This window comes from Erpetoichthys calabaricus, chromosome 5 (assembly GCF_900747795.2).
Source record: "Erpetoichthys calabaricus chromosome 5, fErpCal1.3, whole genome shotgun sequence".
Classification (NCBI taxonomy): Eukaryota; Metazoa; Chordata; class Cladistia; order Polypteriformes; family Polypteridae; genus Erpetoichthys; species Erpetoichthys calabaricus.
In genome coordinates, this window is record NC_041398.2 from 247,749,771 (window position 1) to 247,769,375 (window position 19,605).

A 19,605-nucleotide genomic window follows, 5' to 3' on the forward strand; every position below is an offset into this window, starting at 1 on the left:
TCACAAAGGTGTTGTCCATTTCTCTGTACACATTCTGACAGCCTGCATTGCTCGACGTAACACGTCAACAGGAACAGCAGCAATTTCCTCTTCAGTCCTCCATTGGTTGCAGGACGTGTGCAGTACACTTGGCTTTTAAGATGTCCCCACAGAAAAAAAATCACTGGATCTCGGAGGCCATGGAATGTCACCATTGCATGAAATGACTCGCCTTCCAACCAATCATCGAATAGCTGCCATCAATTGTCGGGCCGAATGCAAAGTGGCTCTACCCGGGGACTTCTTTTTTAAGGCTGAACCCGTTCCTTCAAAATTACGCACTCAGAGGGGACACGATCATGACATCATAACTGGTAATGACTCCGAAATTCCCTTTGTGCACCTCTGTCACCATTTTTATAAAAGGCTTTCACAGTGAACCCTCGTTGCACACCACTCCACTGCTCCATTATAACTCATGGCAAAGGGTTCTAAATGAGGTTGCATTGGTCCCAAACAACTGCCCATGCAACCAGGGTCGCCAACACCTAGTTCCAAAATTTCCTGTTTCCCTGCGCCACCCTGTACTTCCAAATGAGCAATCATTGGTTGTCAGCTGTCACGTTCACAAAGCCGCCCCCTACGACTAAAGACACAATGAAACAGGCACAGGGTATGTCACACCACGTGACCAGATGTCACAGGAGCACACCGTGGCCGTCCCCGACTCGCTAAGATTATGAAAATTGATGGAGGAATCGTGTAATGTGACAAGGCTTTGAGTTTCATCACAGCTTCAATCGGTCGTCCATCAGATAAAATGAATTAGAAATAGTCACGTGCCTGTGCGGATTATCAAATTGATTGCTAAATATGCTAAAAAGCAGACGGACGATGCCATGACAAAGAAAATATATCTGGAGTCTTCTCAGTGCAGAAAGTATGAAATGTACTTTTTATTTAAATTTTAATATTTACAGAAGAGGCAAACATGAGCACAGATCTCGTCCCCAGTCCCTGTGCGGCCCTCTGGTCTCACGTCCATGCCCGTCTTTTTCCGTCTTGTCTCATTCCACCTTCCTGTTCCGCTCTCTCCATGTGCATTTTGTTTGGTTTTTTTTTTCGGGAATGTGTGCGAGTGTGTGTGTGTGTGTGTGTGTGTGTTACTAACCTGCTGGTGTTTTGTCTGTTCTTGACCCCGTTCAGCAGTCAACACCCCCAGGGAGATCTAACTGAGGGGGACGACCCCGAGGCGGGCCCTGTAGCCGATAACAAGCCGCCATCCCGCCACTTCTACCCGGTGGCCCTGCTGCTGGTCAGCTCACACTTGCTGGTTGTCTGGCTGATTTTAAGCCTCTCTTTGCTGCTTGCCAAGTATCAATGAACTCCTACGGCTGTCAGGTGACCGTGGAACACTATCTTTTTTTTTTTTTTTTTTTTTTGGACTGGAGGAGGAACAAACATGAGGAACAACGACACCTTTATCAATTTGAGGACGGCTTCACACATGGATTTTACAAAGCTACCGAAACGTCTGAGGACACACGCGGTCAGAATGGCGTCTATAATAGCCTGCAGGACGTGGAGCTGCTCAACCGTTCCTCCTCTTCGAAAGACGCTCACAGGCCTTGCAATATCTGACCGTGGTCACTTATAAAATGCCAATAAGAATGCTGCTTCCAGGTGGGCTCAGATGGCTGAGGTGAACAGCACAAAGGCAGCGGCAGAGGGGACAGGGCTGGGGGGGTCAGCTGTGAGTGTGCAGTTCGGGTGCTTACCTTCATTCATTCATTCAGCCGATGTGTTTAAACCCCATTCTACCACGTGAGCACTTGGTCAGGAGGTCAGAGGGACTTTATAGTGCCTTTACAGCACATTGCACCAGACTTGCTTGCAAGGGTGCCTGACATTTTTGTTAGCTACTAGAGGGCCTTTCATAGCACCCAGGCTTTCCTTCCATCCTTTTGTCTGTGCAGTCAATGAATCAGCCTGACCCGGGCAGTCCGAAGCTCTCTGGGCACCAACCACGGGGAGGGCAGCTGTTCACAAGCTTCACCACCTGCCATGAACACGCCACACACACACATGCATGCCAGGGCAATTCAGAGGTACCAACCAGCCTGACCTGCAGATAGACAAAAAGGGCAAGTGCAAACTCCACAGAGCTGGAAGGCAGAAGAAATGGCCAAGAGGAAGAATTCATTGTTTCACTTTTTTGAAATGTGATTTTTGATACAAAACTACTTTAAAAGACGCATTTATTTTATATAGTGGCTCTCTGAAGACGGCACCGACATCATGCACTTCACCTGTGCTGTTTAACTCTATCTATCTATCTATCTATCTATCTATCTATCTATCTATCTATCTATCTATCTATCTATCTATCTATCTATCATATAGCTCCTTTCACATCTATCTATTTATCTATCTGATCCTGCCTACTATACTAAAATTAAAATAATTCTATCTATCTATCTATCTATCTATCTATCTATCTATCTATCTATCTATCTATCTATTATATAGCTCCTTTCACATCTATCTATCTGATCCTGCGTACTATACTAAAATTAAAATAATTCTATCTATCTATCTATCTATCTATCTATCTATCTATCTATCTATCTATCTATCTATCTATCTATCTATCTATCATATAGCTCCTTTCACATCTATCTATTTATCTATCTGATCCTGCCTACTATACTAAAATTAAAATAATTCTATCTATCTATCTATCTATCTATCTATCTATCTATCTATCTATCTATCTATTATATAGCTCCTTTCACATCTATCTATCTGATCCTGCGTACTATACTAAAATTAAAATAATTCTATCTATCTATCTATCTATCTATCTATCTATCTATCTATCTATCATATAGCTCCTTTCACATCTATCTATTTATCTATCTGATCCTGCCTACTATACTAAAATTAAAATAATTCTATCTATCTATCTATCTATCTATCTATCTATCTATCTATCTATCTATCTATCTATCTATCTATTATATAGCTCCTTTCACATCTATCTATCTGATCCTGCGTACTATACTAAAATTAAAATAATTCTATCTATCTATCTATCTATCTATCTATCTATCTATCTATCTATCTATCTATCTATCTATCTATCTATCTATCTATCATATAGCTCCTTTCACATCTATCTATTTATCTATCTGATCCTGCCTACTATACTAAAATTAAAATAATTCTATCTATCTATCTATCTATCTATCTATCTATCTATCTATCTATCTATCTATCTATCTATCTATCTATCTATCTATCTATCATATAGCTCCTTTCACATCTATCTATTTATCTATCTGATCCTGCCTACTGCACTAAAATTAAAATAATTCTATCTATCTATCTATCTATCTATCTATCTATCTATCTATCTATCTATCTATCATATAGCTCCTTTCACATCTATCTATTTATCTATCTGATCCTGCCTACTATACTAAAATTAAAATAATTCTATCTATCTATCTATCTATCTATCTATCTATCTATCTCTATCTATCTATCTATCTATCATGTAGCTCCTTTCACATCTATCTATTTATCTATCTGATCCTGCCTACTGCACTAAAATTAAAATAATTCTATCATCTATCTATCTATCTATCTATCTATCTATCTATCTGTCTGTCTGTCTGTCTGTCTGTCTGTCTGTCTGTCTGTCTGTCTGTCTGTCTGTCTGTCTTTCTATGGCGCCTTTCCATAACGAACGCCAACTCAAAAGTATTTTGCTGTCATCTGTTCTTTCCTTTTCCAGTCCTCATCGCCCAGCATTCTGTATACTGTAGCTGCCCAGTCGCACTTGTTGAAGCGAGCTCACCGTGTGGCCACATACGTACATACAAGTCCCACCTTGTTTTCTAATCCCCCCTTTCCATCTCTACTAATGGCCTTACCCCTGTGAGTATGTGCTATGAGTGTCTTGTGCATGGACGCCGATTGTTATTCGTTTAAGATGAAGCTTTTCTTGGCTCGCTATGTGGTCGCGTCCCCTCCCTGTCATTTTACTAGAATGGTTCATGCTTTTATCGGGCCTGGCCTACCATTTACTTTGGTAAGATGTATCATCACTTGTAATTAATGAAATATACATTATTTTTATATTCAACGATGTTGATGCAACTGGGTAAATAAACAGATCCATCACAGATGATCTCCTCATGTCACTTGTCACTTCTTTATGCACATTTTATTTTGTGAAGGGAGCGGTGCAGCATAACAAGAGCAGGCCATGCTGTCACCGCTCAAGCAGATTTGAGGTATCACTGAAAAGCAGAGGAAGGCTTCACTATAGCAGTGTGCCTTCAGGGCACTTGTGATGGGTGCCAAGACTTCGCCCACCTCAGGGACTCCAGCCCACTCGCCCCTCCAGCCACAGTTCTGTCAGGCTTTGCCATGTTTGTTGGCTGCGTCTCAGAGAAACTTTGTAGGAAGCTTCAGTATATGGGGAGATAAGGAGAAACGTGGAGACCAAATATATGAAGTGATCCTCAGACACTTCGAGTAACTTAATGGAAAGTGTAAAGGGGGGTATCCGTCAGGTCACAGGCCGCGTCCACATCATTAACATTTTCCTTTAAAAAATAAACACAGATATTTGTCTCCGTTTTCGCCTTTCATCCAACTACAGCAGTGTTTTTAACCCCCAAATATTTTGACTTTTGAAAACTCTCCACAGCCTGCAGTCACCCTGAAGGGTGTGAGGAGTCCACAGGGAATGGATGGGGGGTTTCAGCCAGGTGAGCCCCTTTAATCGAAACAAACAACTGCACAGAATTCACAAAACAGCAAAATCACACAAGGGGGCGCCGTCCTCCACCAGGCTCGGGGGCAACAGGAGACGCCTCCTACTGGGCAAGTCCAGACCTGGAAGGGGGCAGGGCCTTCTGTGGGCAGAGTCAAATGCACTCAGTCAGCTTCAGGTGAAAGTGAGAAGAGAGTTTGCGACGGCGCCTCCTGTCGGTTCGGGGTGGTACTGCTAACCTCTAACGAGCCCTGAAGGTGACCCCCTGGCATATTACTTAAAATGGACGGCACAGCACATCATGTGGTTGGGTGCTTATTACTGTCTGGCTGAGAAACATACAGGTGACTTTCTTACTAAATTAAACTGGAAGAAGGGTGTCAAAAATGAAACTAGGAAAACAAAATACAGTGATACCTTGGAATCCAAACTTAATCCGTTCCAAAACCCCGTTTGAGTTCCAAGACAATTTTTCCCCTTTATAATAATAGAAACTGGATTAATCCGTTCCTGGGTCCCACAAACTTGAATTTTCAAAATGATTTTAATAGTCTGCGGGGCTGGCGCCCTGCCCGGTGGTTTGTTTCCTGCCTTGCGCCCTGTGTTGGCTGGGATTGGCTCCAGCAGACCCCCGTGACCCTGTAGTTAGGATATAGCGGGTTGGATAATGGATGGATGGATGGATTTTAATAGTAAATACACTGGATTTTAAGGTAAAATAGTAACAAATAATAATAATTTTTGAAAAAAAATGTAAATTAATAAAATTAAAAATATAGGAGGAGGAGCTTATTGCTTGGACGGCGAGTCTCCTTCCATGATAACATCAGGTAACTGCGTTTCTGGTGGTTCTGGCGTCTTCATTCTTTGCCTTTTACTGGCTTTAAACTTCTCCTTTTGAGCTCCAGTATCAGGCGTGCCTTTCACGAAATCATCCTGGAGGACCTCAGCTTTCTCCCAAATTATCGTCTCAGATATCCCATCACCAGCCAGCTGTTTTTCATTAATCCAAACCGAGAGGAGTTTTTCCATCTCTTCCATACTTTTCGATCTCCCAGAGGTCAGTGTCGCCACATCAGCTGCTTTGACAGCGTCTTTATTTTTCAAAATCGTACAAACAGTCGATTTAGATATCCCGAACATAGTAGCGAGATCAGCCACACGTGTACCGCTCTTTCATGCTTAGCGATAAGATCTTTCTTAACTTCAGCTTTCCTCTTACTCTTATTTTCCCCACTACTCTTTTTAGGACCCATGGTGAATACACTAAGTTGTTATTATATTAAAAAAAATAACACAAAACAGGCACAAAAGCATTAAATTAGCAGCGAAAAATCACACGAGATGCTTTCACCACAGCATTCCGACAACGCGTATGGGTGGTCCGAGCGCTGGGGAGACGTACGCACAAACACACACGAACAACGTGCTGGACGTTCAGATTCCAAGGTAAAATTTGCTCAGATTTTTCATTCGGATTCCAAGTTGTTTGAGTTCTGGTGCGTTCGGATTCCGGGGGGCAATACTGTAGAAATAAAACTTAGTTGCCAAATCCTACCGAGAGACGAGAATCGTAGGTCGAAGAAAAAGAAGCAAAGAGATCAAACCAAGCGAAACTCGTGAGATGCACAAGTATTTTAAATATTTTGAAAAAATGTTCTGACAACGAGGAGACCTTTTATACCGCCATGGCGATTACTCGAGGGTCACGACCCTAGAAGCCACACCCACCAAAACTGCTGGAAGGTGGCGCCAATGACGGCTCTCAGAACGGCAGTGAAAGACCTAAAAAAAAAATGACATTCAAGACGTAGAAAATACCAAATGAATTCACTCGAAATCTTAAATTGTGACAATTCCATAGTCCTTCCCTGATTGGATCCTGCTCATTACAACACCTCATTCCCTGATTGGTCAGCTTTCATCGAAGAGAACCACCTTCCAGTATGGCGGACGTAGAGGAGGTGCTTTCCATGGCACTTGCTTACCTGAAGTGCTCCCAAGTTGCGTTTTGCACAGACTGAGAGCTGTATACGTGTTCAACATGCAAATAATATACCAGTCGCTACAATTTGGTGATAAGTCCCGTGGCCAGAGCTGTCAACATTCCTCCTCTTCCTCCACTCTTCCTCTTTTCACCGAAGCGTACACACCCAGTGAAGTGAACGATTGTGTGATCAATCCCGCGGCTGGCATCGTGACATTTCTCTTTAAGGATTTGTAGGTGAACGCGTACGTCAAGTCGATCATTGACTTCCACAAACAACGTGGAAATGCTAGTGTGGACAGGGGGGTGGGTGTGGGGGGGGGTTTACTTTAGGAAAAAAAAAGAATAAAAGTGGGCAAAGAGATCAAAGCAAACAAAGAGGCAAACACCCGCAGCTCCGAGAAGACAACCAGTGAGGGCTTTGGACTCCGCCCACGGTGCCCAGATATGCCCCTCCCCCTTCCAGGTCTGGACGCCACAAAAAAGGGGCATCTCATTTGGGTCCCGTGTTGAAGTGCAATAGCAAAATGTTGCTTTTTAAGGCTTTATTTCATAAATTTACTTAGGAGGGATCGCCATTTTTAAATGAAAACGTAGTAGCGGTGTGGACGTGTGACAGCAGCAGACCCCTGATTGTAACACCAAATTCGTCGGGGTGGGGCACCCCTACCGTAAAATTTCTGCACAAATGGGTGGCTCAAAGTGACGTACAAAAACAGAAAGAATTATAATCACTTTGGCCTTACAAAATACGCGTTACTTTAAATTGAGCTTATGTGTATTTTTGAAGCCGTGCATTATGAGGGAACTGGGGGACGTCGACAGCAGATACGCAAACGACTTTAAAGTAAACCAGCTAGTTATTCACTAATCACGGTCACTTCTTATGAAGAATCTCAATTTTAAGACCCTGTCACGTTACACGATTTTTCCAACGACATTCAGTCCCAGACTTTCATAATACTAGCGAGTCAGGGGGCAGTCATGGCGCCCTCCTATGCCCACTAGTCGTGTAGTCTGACATCCCCTGCAACTCAGTCCCACTCGTCAGCTGTAATGTAACTGTAATGAGTGCTCAGGGCACATAGGATGGAATCGGGCGACAAAATAACGAGTCCACCGAAACATGCAGAACATGAGTGGGGGGTCTCCATGTTAACTAAATCAAATTCGTGGATGTGTTTCCCATCTCTGCACCTTTGTTCCCTGAGGGTATGCCCGATGGCGTATGGGCAGCCTCGGTGACGGATTGTCGCTTTGATTCCGAGGGTCTTGTCTCGTATCATAAGGCGGGGTGTCGTTAAGCTGATTAGGACACACAAGTAGGAATTCCACTGTAGAGTTTATTCCTGAATTTCGCACTTTCAGTGTCGTGCCCACATGAAATCACCATGTGGCGCTACAGCCATCCAAGTCCCACCTTGTGTGTTGAAATGACACTCGTGACCCCACAAATCTATTCACGTCTTCTTCTCAGGACCTTCCCGGCGTTTTATCAACAGCTGGCGGAGTTTAGTTTGGCTCACAGGCCCAATTTATCTTTATAGCTACTGAGCACAGTTGACCTGCACCAAATGTCAGGCTGCTCGCTGGCGGGCCGTGTCATGCCAACATCATATTTTTTTATGACTCTGAACAGGATAAACAGCCAAGACCTCCATAGAGCAGGGTGTGGGAGCGGAACGAATGAATGAACAAAGTTTAAAAAACAACACAAAGTCGACAGGCACACAAATATAGCAGGACCTCTGAGTTCAAAGTTTATTGGTTGTCAGCGGCTGGCGCTTTGAACTGCGTGTTGTTGGCACAGCGGTTGGCGCTGCAGTGTCTCAGCCGTCACGACCTCGGCTTGATTGTGTCTGCTCAGTCCCAGTCTGCTTAGGTTTGTCACGCCGGTTTGGGTCTGGCAGCCCACTTATTAGTCTGACATCTCAAAGGCATGTGGCCCAGGGTGCGAGACCGACCGTGGACTGCTGTGATTTGATTAGATTAACTTTAGGAATCCCAAAGGGAAACTGAGATGCACACAGCAGCAGAAACATGAAAACAAGGATATAGACTGACGGGACAAAGAATGCAGCCAATCAATCAATCAATGTATACTGTGCGGAAACTTCAAAATGAACTTGAAGGGTACATCAGGATGAAGCATTCAATTGCCTGATGGCAGTGGGCAGTAAAGACCCCATAGCACGCCATGGTGGAATGAGCCTGTGGCCAAAAGTGCTCCAAGACAGCGCCTCCTGGAGGGGACGGAGGGGATTTTTTTTTCAAATTTTGCCACCATCCTCTTTTCCCCACAGCTTCCAGTGGTGTGTCCGGACTTTGCTGATACGTTTTTTTGAGCCACAGCGTAGAACACCACACTGGCTGCTATGGACTGGTAGAACATTTCCAGCAATTGCTGCATACATCAAAAGACCTGAGGCTCCGTCGGAAAGTCCAGTCTGCGCTGGCACTCCTTGTGTTGTAAGACCAGTCCAGTTTGCTTTGCACCACTTCGGCGTCCTCCGCCTGAGTGCTGACTGGTCTCAGAGGCCCCTTGGAATGCCAGAAGTCCACCATTAGTGTTAGTTACGGTTAGTCTCCATTATTAATGCAACTTAGGATGGAGGAATCATCTGACCATTTCTGTAGCTGGTATTGTACTGGAAGTCTGTTGTGTAAATGGGAAGGGGGCAGAACAGCACCCTGAGGTGCTCCAATATGACCCCTCCCCCCACCTTTTCTAACCCTAACCCTCTGCCTCACAAACTGCTGTCTGTTGGTCAGGTGGTCCGTGATTCAGGAAACTGTGGTGGGCATCAAGATTGAAAGCCCTGAGTTGTTTTTCCCAGTCAGTGGTGAAGTGGACTTTGGACTGGTGTGTTGTCCAGGGTTCTCCTTGGCTCTGCTCCATGGCCTCTCCACTTCAGCCTTCTTGTTAGCCTAAACCTTTCCACCCTGATTTAAATTCCTCCATCTGCCATGCCTAGTGGCGTGGCCCACACTGACACAGTGGATGTCCTCTCTACGCCGTGAGACAGGTAGGAGAGGTCCTCCACACCTAAAGGGACCCCCTCACCAGACCAGACCTCCACAAAGTAAGCCACACAAAATATATTTTATTTATAATAGTTTTGTGTGTGTTTAGGGCTAAACGAAGCCATGCAAGCAACAGACCTGCGAACGCACAAAAATCTGCCAAAGTTAGCGCGTAGACAACAAGGAGATCCATCGTGATAAGACAAAGAGAACAACGAAGTGCTGCCCGAATCAAACCACTGAACTGCATTGCTAAACTACCGACGATAACATCTGTGCTTAAAGCTTCAGTCGAAGATGACTTGCGGCACGTGCGGCTCCATAGCTGATACAACAGCGAACAACGCAATCCGACGGTCTTCTCCGATGAAGACATTCGCCATGTTGATGGGGCTTGTGTGTGTGATGCTGATGGTCGATCAGGTCGAGCTTTGTCAGTTCCATGTGTTCTCACTTTAAACTGTCTTACCCCTCCGTAAACGTATCGTTGAGTTGCTGTTTCCACTTCCATACCGAGCTGACATCCTTCGGTAAATTTCAGCAGGTTTCTCTCTCTCTCTGCCCAAACAAATCTCATAATGGTGCAATCACCGCAGCGGAGCATCCATGTTCACTTGATCTTGGCTTCGACAAGACTTAATGGCATAGCGCTACCCATAAGCCATTGTGAGCGTGTTGTATTGCGTTCGCTTCTATCCGCTGCAGTTACCGTGTATTTTCGGCTGTGTGCCATTTGTTACGTCATTAGTTGAAGTCGACCCGTCTACTTGGGCATCATCCAAGATTTAGAAGCAACTCTGTGCCATCGCAGTCTACTTTGAGTGTTTTATTTCTGGTGTATTTGACTTCACATAATCTGACTAACCATTTTTGAATTTTGATTTTTTTGTTTTGGACTTGACGTAAGATTTAGAGTTGACTTCAGGTTATGAACTCTGTGCCTTATTTGACTTCATCTCATTACAGAATCTCACAGTGTCACCCAAGAGTTCCCATAACTTATTTTCGGAAGTCTACGATTTTCACTTTAGTCTATCATGACCCGTTATCTGGTGTATGATGACGTAGTCTCTTTTGGGTCACCTGTCTTAGCGTCTCATAATCTGTTTATCTCTTCTACGTGTCTGGTTACCATGACATGGTACCTCAGGTGGATGGCTAGTGATCTAAACTTGTGGCTTGCTGCACTTAACATTATTGTTGTGATTTCTAGCACTTTTCATTCAGGATTTTCTTCCAAAATGAATACAAGAGTAACTAAGTTTTGGAAAGGTGGTTGTAAAATTTTTACATTTTGATTCAAAGTATTTACTTTCGCATTCTCCCGTGACAGGGTCACGGGCTATTAAAGTTCACTCCGTGATGTCAATTCCTCATCTGAGTTTGCAGATATCTCTCTATTATAAAAACAAAATCTTGGAAGGAAGGAGACGAGATGTGATTTTCTCAGAAAGACACTTATACATCATGCAAGAAAGAGATTTAACTAAGGACAAAGAGTAGATGACAAAGTAGAACATCGTAAAGAATTCAAAAATGTTGGCGCGGTACACATGCTGAGAAGGTTAGAGATAATAATGGAAGTGCGAAAATTACTACTCGGTGAAATAACTGAACAGTGAAAAGAGATCAAATCTATTGTTTGGATTTAAACTTTAAGTCAGAGACTTGTAGATCGTCTAATTTGTGTTGCCATCAGGGAAAAAAAAATGTAGTGTTTCTTTCTAATGAAGAGGCGTAGCCGTGAGAATTAAAAGATTCCAAAAACGTTGGCGTGGTACACATGCATAGCAGGTTACAGATAACGTAAGTACGAAAATTCAAAAGTCTCAGAAAAAGGATAGTAAGGATCGCATTAGCACAAACAAACGGAAATTATTACTCAGTGAAATAATGGAACAGTGAAAAGAGATTGAATATATTGTTCAGATTTAAACTTGTCAATCGTCTAATTCGTGTTACCAGTGGGAATTAAAAGATTCCAAAAATGTTGTTGCACTATGAAGTCCCGTGAGACAGAGACTTCGAACATGAGATTCTTTCAAGTCATGTCTGACTGACAACAATTTTCAAACAAGACCACCGTCATCTAACCTCTCAGTTGTGTGAATGCTTTTGGCGGAAACACTTCCTGCGCTCTCAGCTCTTATAAATTTTAACAGGACAATAATTTTATACATTCCAGATGACACATCAACGACTAAGCGAAGAAGAAAGAGCATGGACAAACATTCGAAAAAGTGATTTTATTTATTAGAGAGAAAGAAACGATATTCACTCACGGGCAGTTACATGTTGCGTTGTCATGAAGTCCAAACACAGAATCAAAATTCAATGTGATCTTGAAGAAAAGTTAATTCCAAATATTGTTTTTACTAAAGTTTTAAAATAAAAGTGAAAATAATGCATATGTAACAATTCCCATGAAAATAACAATCTCTTTAAATTGTATATGCGGTAAACCAAACCCAGGGGTGGGCGAGCGAAGCCTCTAGTCAAAAGACAAAACAATTTCTAAGTTCTTATGATTGTGTTTTTTTTTTTAATTTTCCTTCTGTTTCTCTCGACTACGATTTTGGTTCGTGTTTTAGGCTTTGTCACTACTGTTCTTTGATCACTTGCTGACTTTGGTTTCATTTATCTCCCAGTCTTTTCATTGCTATGAGACACAACAGTTATTTTTCGTGGGTGGTAGTATGGCAGAATCTACTCTCTCTATATATAAAATCCTAAGCCTAAAAGTGCAACGATTTTATGTGATTTTTTTTGTCACGCTTTAAATTGGGCTTATTTTAAAACCTACATATACCATATTTACTCGTGTATCACGTGCCCACGTGTAAGACACACACCCTAATTTTTACAAAGAAAATCACGAAAAAAAATTTCCCCGTGTACGACGCGTGTTGTGATTGTATAGGAAGAGTTTAGGGCACGTTTTCCGCAAAATGCACTTCTGTTTTTGTTGCATGACGAACGAGCGAGAGAGGGAGAGAGTGCATGCGAGCGAGCAAGAGACAGAGAGAGAGAGAGAGCGCGCACGAGAGAGAGAGAGGGAGAGAGCCCAAGCAGAAGAATTAAACATTACAGAAAAAAATTTCCCCGTGTACAATGCGTGTTGTGGGCGGCACGGTGGCGCAGTGGGTAGCGCTGCTGCCTCGCAGTTGGGAGACCTGGGGACCCGGGTTTGCTTCCCGGGCCCTCCCTGCGTGGAGTTTGCATGTTCTCCCCGTGTCTGCGTGGGTTTCCTCCGGGCGCTCCGGTTTCCACCCACAGTCCAAAGACATGCAGGTTAGGTGGACTGGTGATTCTAAATTGGCCCTAGTGTGTGCTTGGTGTGTGGGTGTGTTTGTGTGTGTCCTGTGGTGGGTTGGCACCCTGCCCAGGATTGGTTCCTGCCTTGTGCCCTGTGTTGGCTGGGATTGGCTCCAGCAGACCCCCGTGACCCTGTGTTTGGATTCAGCGGGTTGGAAAATGGATGGATGGACAACGTGCGTTGTGATTGTATAGGAAGAGTTTAGGGTACGTTTTCCGCAAAATGCCCTTCTGTTTTTGTTGCATGACGAAAAAGCGAGAGAGGGAGAGACAGAGAGAGAGAGTGCGAACGAATGAGAGAGAGAGAGGGAGAGAGTGCATGCGAGCGAGAGAGAGAGAGGGAGAGAGTGCGTGCGAGTGAGCGAGCAAGAGAGAGAGAGAGAGCGCAAACGAGTGAGAGAGAGAGAGCGCAAACGAGTGAGAGAGAGAGAGAGCCCAAGCAGAAGAAGTAAACATTACAGAAAAAAATTTCCTCGTGTATGACGTGCACCTGATTTTCTAATGCTAATTTTTGGGAAAAAATGTGCGTGTGGTACACGGGTAAATATGGTATATGTTTGGTTTCATTCTTTTCAGAATTTATTGAACTTTAATGTGATATTGTTAGATTTTCAGATTCTTATTCCGTTCTTAAATTCTAAACTAAAATATCAAAAAGGCTGTGCATCAAGCATAGTGGAGTTTAATGGGAATCCTCCAATCGGTAAGAGAGTAAACATTTTATTCTCATTTCATGATTTTTACTCCATTAAATAATAATTAATTTTTCTTTAACATATTTATAGAATTCCGTGATTTTGACTCCAATAAATAATAATTTTTCTTTTGTACATTTACAGACTTTACTAATTTTCTGGCCACAGCTGGGGGTTGGGTGCCGAAGGCGCCAGGGGGCCCCATTATTAATTTATATATTTTCAAGTTATGTTACCTAACTTGCTAACAATCTGCTTTCCATGATTTAGTATCTCAAGTTAGGCGACTTTAACTTGTGTATGATGGTCAAGTGTTAACAACCTCCGCACTTAACATTATTTTTTGGTGTGTATGACATAGCATTTGTTATGAATTGCGCACTTGACCATTTTTTTTTTCTCTTTTTCAAAATATTTTTTAGAATAATATTTTACAAGGGTATTTTGGCTGCTTTTTCTCTAACAGTATTCTGTGTGGTTTTCTTACCGTTTTATGTTTCCTGAATGTGATGTTTAATTATTCACAATAACGCAACATTTGTTTGCTTTACAATTGGGCGCCGCCACGTCGTTATTCCTGTCACCACCACACGGCTCCCAGTTGCCACAGAAGTTGCATGTGACAACGCCAAGTCTTGTGCCATCACTGCGACCCTATTAATCCGGCTCAGACGATCTTTCAGTATTTGTGATTTGAATAAAATCTCTAACAAGTGAAATGCATATTCTTTCCCGACTTTCTCATTTCTGATTCAGTAGTTGATCTTTCCGACGGTGATTTCTGGTTTACGGTTGCACTTTGGTGTGTTTGTTCAGTCTTACAGTTGTGATTCATTTCTGGTTGATAAATGGTGGACGCCCCAACAATGGAAGGACCAGGGGAGAGAGTATTTTCAGGACAGTTTCTCCCCCAGACTGATAGAGGGCAGGCCCCTTGGCTTGCAGCAGGGCCACGGGTTTGGATTATGTAAGCTCAACCCGCCATGGCCACCACCAGGGGGTGCCTGGACATTTATTGGGCCCTGTTGAGAAGCACTTCCACCACACTAGGAAGTGCTGCTGGAAGATGGTCGTTGGACACCTGGAGTCCATATGGCTGTCCTCTAAAAGGGGCCAGACCCCACTATTCAATGGCCAGAGTCAGGAGGAAGAAGGACAAAACCACTGAAAATGGAGTGGAGGCGGAAAGGACTGTGCTTGGTGTTGTGGACATTGTGCTCTTATGGGGAACAAAGAAAGCACTTCCCTACGTGGTAAAATAAACGTGTGCTGTGTGGTGAAACTTGTGTCCTGCCAGTCTGTGTCGGGGTTAGGCTGGCTGTACATGTCCCACGGCTTCACAAGGTCCTTGGGCTGACTAGCATCTCAATCTCGTAGTTTATTTATCTCGTCTATCTGACTAACAATCAGGTTCCCATGACTTAGTATCTCAGTTGGGTGGTTTTAACTTGTGTATGAAGGTCTAGTCTTATGACCTACACACTTAACATTATTATTTTGTGCGTACGATTTATCTCCATCCCCTAATTTCTTCTTCTCATCTAACTGACTAACATTTTCCATATCTTGTTATCTTATCTCAGCTGCCTGTGATTCCCGTCTCAGAAATAATCGTTTCGATGACCTGAGTTTGTTTTAAACTTGGTTGCCGCCACATTATTATTCCCATTACCGGCCTGCAGCTCACAATTACCTTGGAAGTTCTGTAGCACAATGCCCACCTTGCGTCATCAGCACGACCCTTTAAATCCGGCACAAACAGTCAATAGTTGATGTTTCCCTGAGGTGGGCTGGCGCCCTGCCTGGGGTTTGTTTCCTGCCTTGCACAACTGTGTTGGCTGGGATTGGCTCCAGCAGACCCTGTAGTTAGGACATAGCAGGTTGGATAATGGGTGGATGGATGGATAGTTGATGTTTCCAACGATGATTTTTGGTTTATGCTCGCACTTTGGTGTATTAGGCTTAGTCTTATAATTTCAATTCATTTCTAGTTGATAAACAGTTCATATTCTGGTTCTCTTCATGCCTTCAGGCCAAAAAGTGTCTCAAACTCTTAATTTATTAATCTCATCTAACTGACTAACAATCAGGTTCCCATGACTTGGTATCTCAGGTGGGTGATTTTAACTTGTGTATGATGGTCTTGTCTTATAAAACCTATGCATTTAACATTATCTTTCTGTGCGTATGACGTATCATCTCAGTCTCATAATTTATTTCTCTCAAATAACTGACTAACACTTTCCATGTATCTCAGATGTCTGTGTTTCCCGTCTCACAAATAATCATCTGATGACCTAAGCTTGTTTGACAATTGGTCGCTGTCACATTATTATTCCTATTACCAGCATGCAGCTCACAATTACCTTGTAAGTTCTGTAGCACAATGCACACCTTGCGTCATCAGCACAACCCTTTAAATCTGGCACAAACAGTATTCGTTTTCGACTTTTTCATTTCCAATTCAATAGTAATTCATAATTTTATTTGTCTCGTCTAACCCATGTCTTAGTATTTCAGATGTCTGTGTTTCCCATCTTACAAATAATCGTTTCGATGACCTAAGCTTGTTTGACAATTGGTCGCCGCCACATTATTATTCCCATTATCAGCATGCAGCTCCCAGTTGCCATGGAAGGTTGTGTAGCACAATGCCCACCTTGCGTCATCGGCGCGACCCTTTCAATCTGGCACAAGGAGTCCTTTCCCATTGGGATTAAAGTATCTATCTATCTATCTATCTATAGTTATCTGTGATTTGGATACAATCTATAACAAGCAAAACATCTATAACATTCTTCATTGACTTTCTCATTCAGTAGCTTATCTCTCCGATGTTGATTTCTGGCTTACGATTGCACTTTGGTGAATTAGGCTTACTCTTACGGTTTCCATTCATTTCTGGTTGATAAAAGGTTCATCACCTGGTTCTCTTCATGTCTTAAGGCCAAATGGTTTCTCACGCTCATAACGTTATTTATCTCATCTAACTGACTAACAACCAGGTTCCCATGACTTGGTATCTCAGGTGGGTGACTGACACTAACTTACATTATGTACGATGGTCTCGTCTTATAAGACCTACACACTTCACATTATTATTTTGTGCGTATGACATGGCGTCTCAATCACATAATCAAATAAAATGTATGTTTTTCTTATATTACAGTAACAATAATAATAGCAGCTCACTACTCAACATGCAGAGCGCCAAGTCTCAAACCGACAACCTTCTGGTAAGGCAGCAGTTCTTACCTCTGCACCATCCAAGAGTACGTATCCGCTCTCTGTTGATTGACATTTCAGCTTGGGTTTGTAACTCTTTGACAACAACGTGTAAATTGAATGATTCTTTTTTTTTATATATATATATTCTTGAATACAAGCGCATGTGTTTATTTGATATTTGAACTAAAGTCTTCACACGTTATACACTTCACGTCATTATTAGTATAAGTTTCTACTTTAGTTATGTGTTCAGCATTTCTTGCCTCGCATTTCCTTTCATCCCACACTTACACAGACCTTGGTAGACACCGATCACACATGAAATGCACTGTATGTATTCCAAATAATGATATGCTGTTATTATTTACCCTCTACAACTCCAGACACCTCACCTCACACGCAGATAATGAGCCTTAGCTTGAGCTGGGAGAACTTTTTGCCCAAGCTGAGCTCCGTCAAGGCGGGAAAAGGGAACAGCAGGCTGCTTGCTGCTTGTGCAGATCGACACATTTAGAAAACAAAAGACGCTGATGAGCAAAGGAATTTAAGGTGGGCCGGGATTACGAGATTTTTCATAGGCTTCTGGGATTCTAGTGTTAAATCCGACACAAAGAGTCTTTCAGTTCTCTGTGGCTTGGATAAAGTCTATAACAAGTGAAACGTCTATTCTTTCTCGACTTTTTCATTTCCAATTCAATAGTTGATGTTACCGACGTTGATTTTTGGCTTATGATCGCACTTTGGTGTATTGGGCTTATTCTTAGGGTTTTGACTCATTTCTGGTCGAATAACGGTTCATCTCCTGCTTCTCTTCATACCTTCAGGCCAAATATTGTCTCACTCTCATAACATTATTTATCTCATCTGACTGACAAACAATCAGGTTTCCATGACTTGGTATCTCAGGTGGGTGACTGATACTAACTTACAGTATGTACGATGGTCTCGTCTTATAAGACCTACACACTTCACATTATTATTTTGTGCGTATGACATGGCGTCTCAATCACATAATCAAATCAAATGTATGTTTTTCTTATATTACAGTAACAATAATAATAGCAGCTCACTACTCAACATGCAGAGCGCCAAGTCTCAAACCTTCTGGTAAGGCAGCAGTTCTTACCTCTGCACCATCCAAGAGTACGTATCCGCTCTCTGTTGATTGACATTTCGGCTTGGGTTTGTAACTCTTTGACAACAACGTGTAAATTGAATGATTCTTTTTTCTTTATATATATATTCTTGAATACAAGCGCATGTGTTTATTTGATATTTGAACTAAAGTCTTCACACGTTATACACTTCAAGTCATTATTAGTATAAGTTTCTACTTTAGTTATGTGTTCAGCATTTCTTGCCTCGCATTTCCTTTCATCCCACACTTACACAGACCTTGGTAGACACCGATCACACATGAAATGCACTGTATGTATTCCAAATAATGATATGCTGTTATTATTTACCCTCTACAACTCCAGACACCTCACCTCACACGCAGATAACGAGCCTTAGCTTGAGCTGGGAGAACTTTTTGCCCAAGCTGAGCTCCGTCAAGGCGGGAAAAGGGAACAGCAGGCTGCTTGCTGCTTGTGCAGATCGACACATTTAGAAAACAAAAGACGCTGATGAGCGAAGGAATTTAAGGTGGGCCGGGATTAAGAGATTTTTCATAGGCTTCTGGGATTCTAGTGTTAAATCCGACACAAAGAGTCTTTCAGTTCTCTGTGACTTGGATAAAGTCTATAACAAGTGAAATGTGTATTCTTTCTCGACTTTTTCATTTCCAATTCAATAGTTGATGTTTCCGACGTGATTTTTGGTTTATGATCACACTTTGGTGTATTGAGCTTAGTCTTAGGGTTTTCACTCATTTCTTGTCGATAAACGGTTCATCTCCTGCTTCTCTTCATCCCTTCAGGCCAAATATTGTCTCACTCTCATAACATTATTCATCTCATCTAACTGACAAACAATCAGGTTCCCGTGACTTGGTATGTCAGGTGGGTGATTTTAAACTTGTGTGCGATGGTCTCGTCTTATAAGACCTACACACTTAACATTATTATTTTGTGCGTATGACGTAGCATCTCAGTCTCATAATTTATTTATCTCATCTAACTGACTAACACTTTCCATGTCTTAGTATCTCAGATGTCTGTGTTTCCCGTCTCACAAATAATCGTCTGATGACCTAAGCTTGTTTGACAATTGGCCGCTGTCACATTATTATTCCTATTACCAGCATGCAGCTCACAATTGCCTTGGAAGTTCTGTAGCACAATGCCCACTTTGCGTCATCAGCATGACCCTTTAAATCTGGCACAAACAGTATTCATTCTCGACTTTCGCATTTCCAATTCAATAGTTGATGTTTCCGACGTTGATTTTTGGTTTATGATCGCACTTTGGTGTGTTAGGCTTAGTCTTACAGTTTCAATTAATTCTTGGTCGATAAACGGTTCATCTTCTGGTTCTCTTCATACCTTCAGGCCAAATAATGTCTTGATCTCATCATTTATTCATCTCATCTAACTGACTAACAATCAAGTTCCCATGACTTGGTATCTCAGGTGGGTGATTTTAAACTT

The 19,605-nt window shown here is 42.4% G+C and overlaps 2 protein-coding genes across 6 annotated transcripts in view; one reads left to right on the forward strand and one right to left on the reverse strand.

The window, feature by feature from the left end:
• The window catches only part of inpp4b (inositol polyphosphate-4-phosphatase type II B), a 533,162-nt gene that overhangs the window by 479,405 nt on the left and 34,152 nt on the right, over positions 1–19,605 (forward strand). For 2 of the 5 annotated variants that reach the window (XM_051928131.1, XM_051928132.1), the window contains exon 19: positions 1,186–1,391. The exons of 2 other annotated variants lie outside the window; for them this stretch is intronic. In XM_051928131.1, the coding sequence (XP_051784091.1) occupies positions 1,186–1,363 (178 nt within the window). In that variant the 3' untranslated portion in view covers positions 1,364–1,391. Of the gene's footprint in view, positions 1–1,185; positions 1,394–19,605 lie in introns of those variants that run through there. One more of the 5 variants, XM_051928128.1, reaches the window with a different exon arrangement.
• Positions 1–19,605, reverse strand: part of LOC114652371 (interleukin-15-like) — a 523,178-nt gene that overhangs the window by 318,303 nt on the left and 185,270 nt on the right. The window lies entirely within an intron of this gene.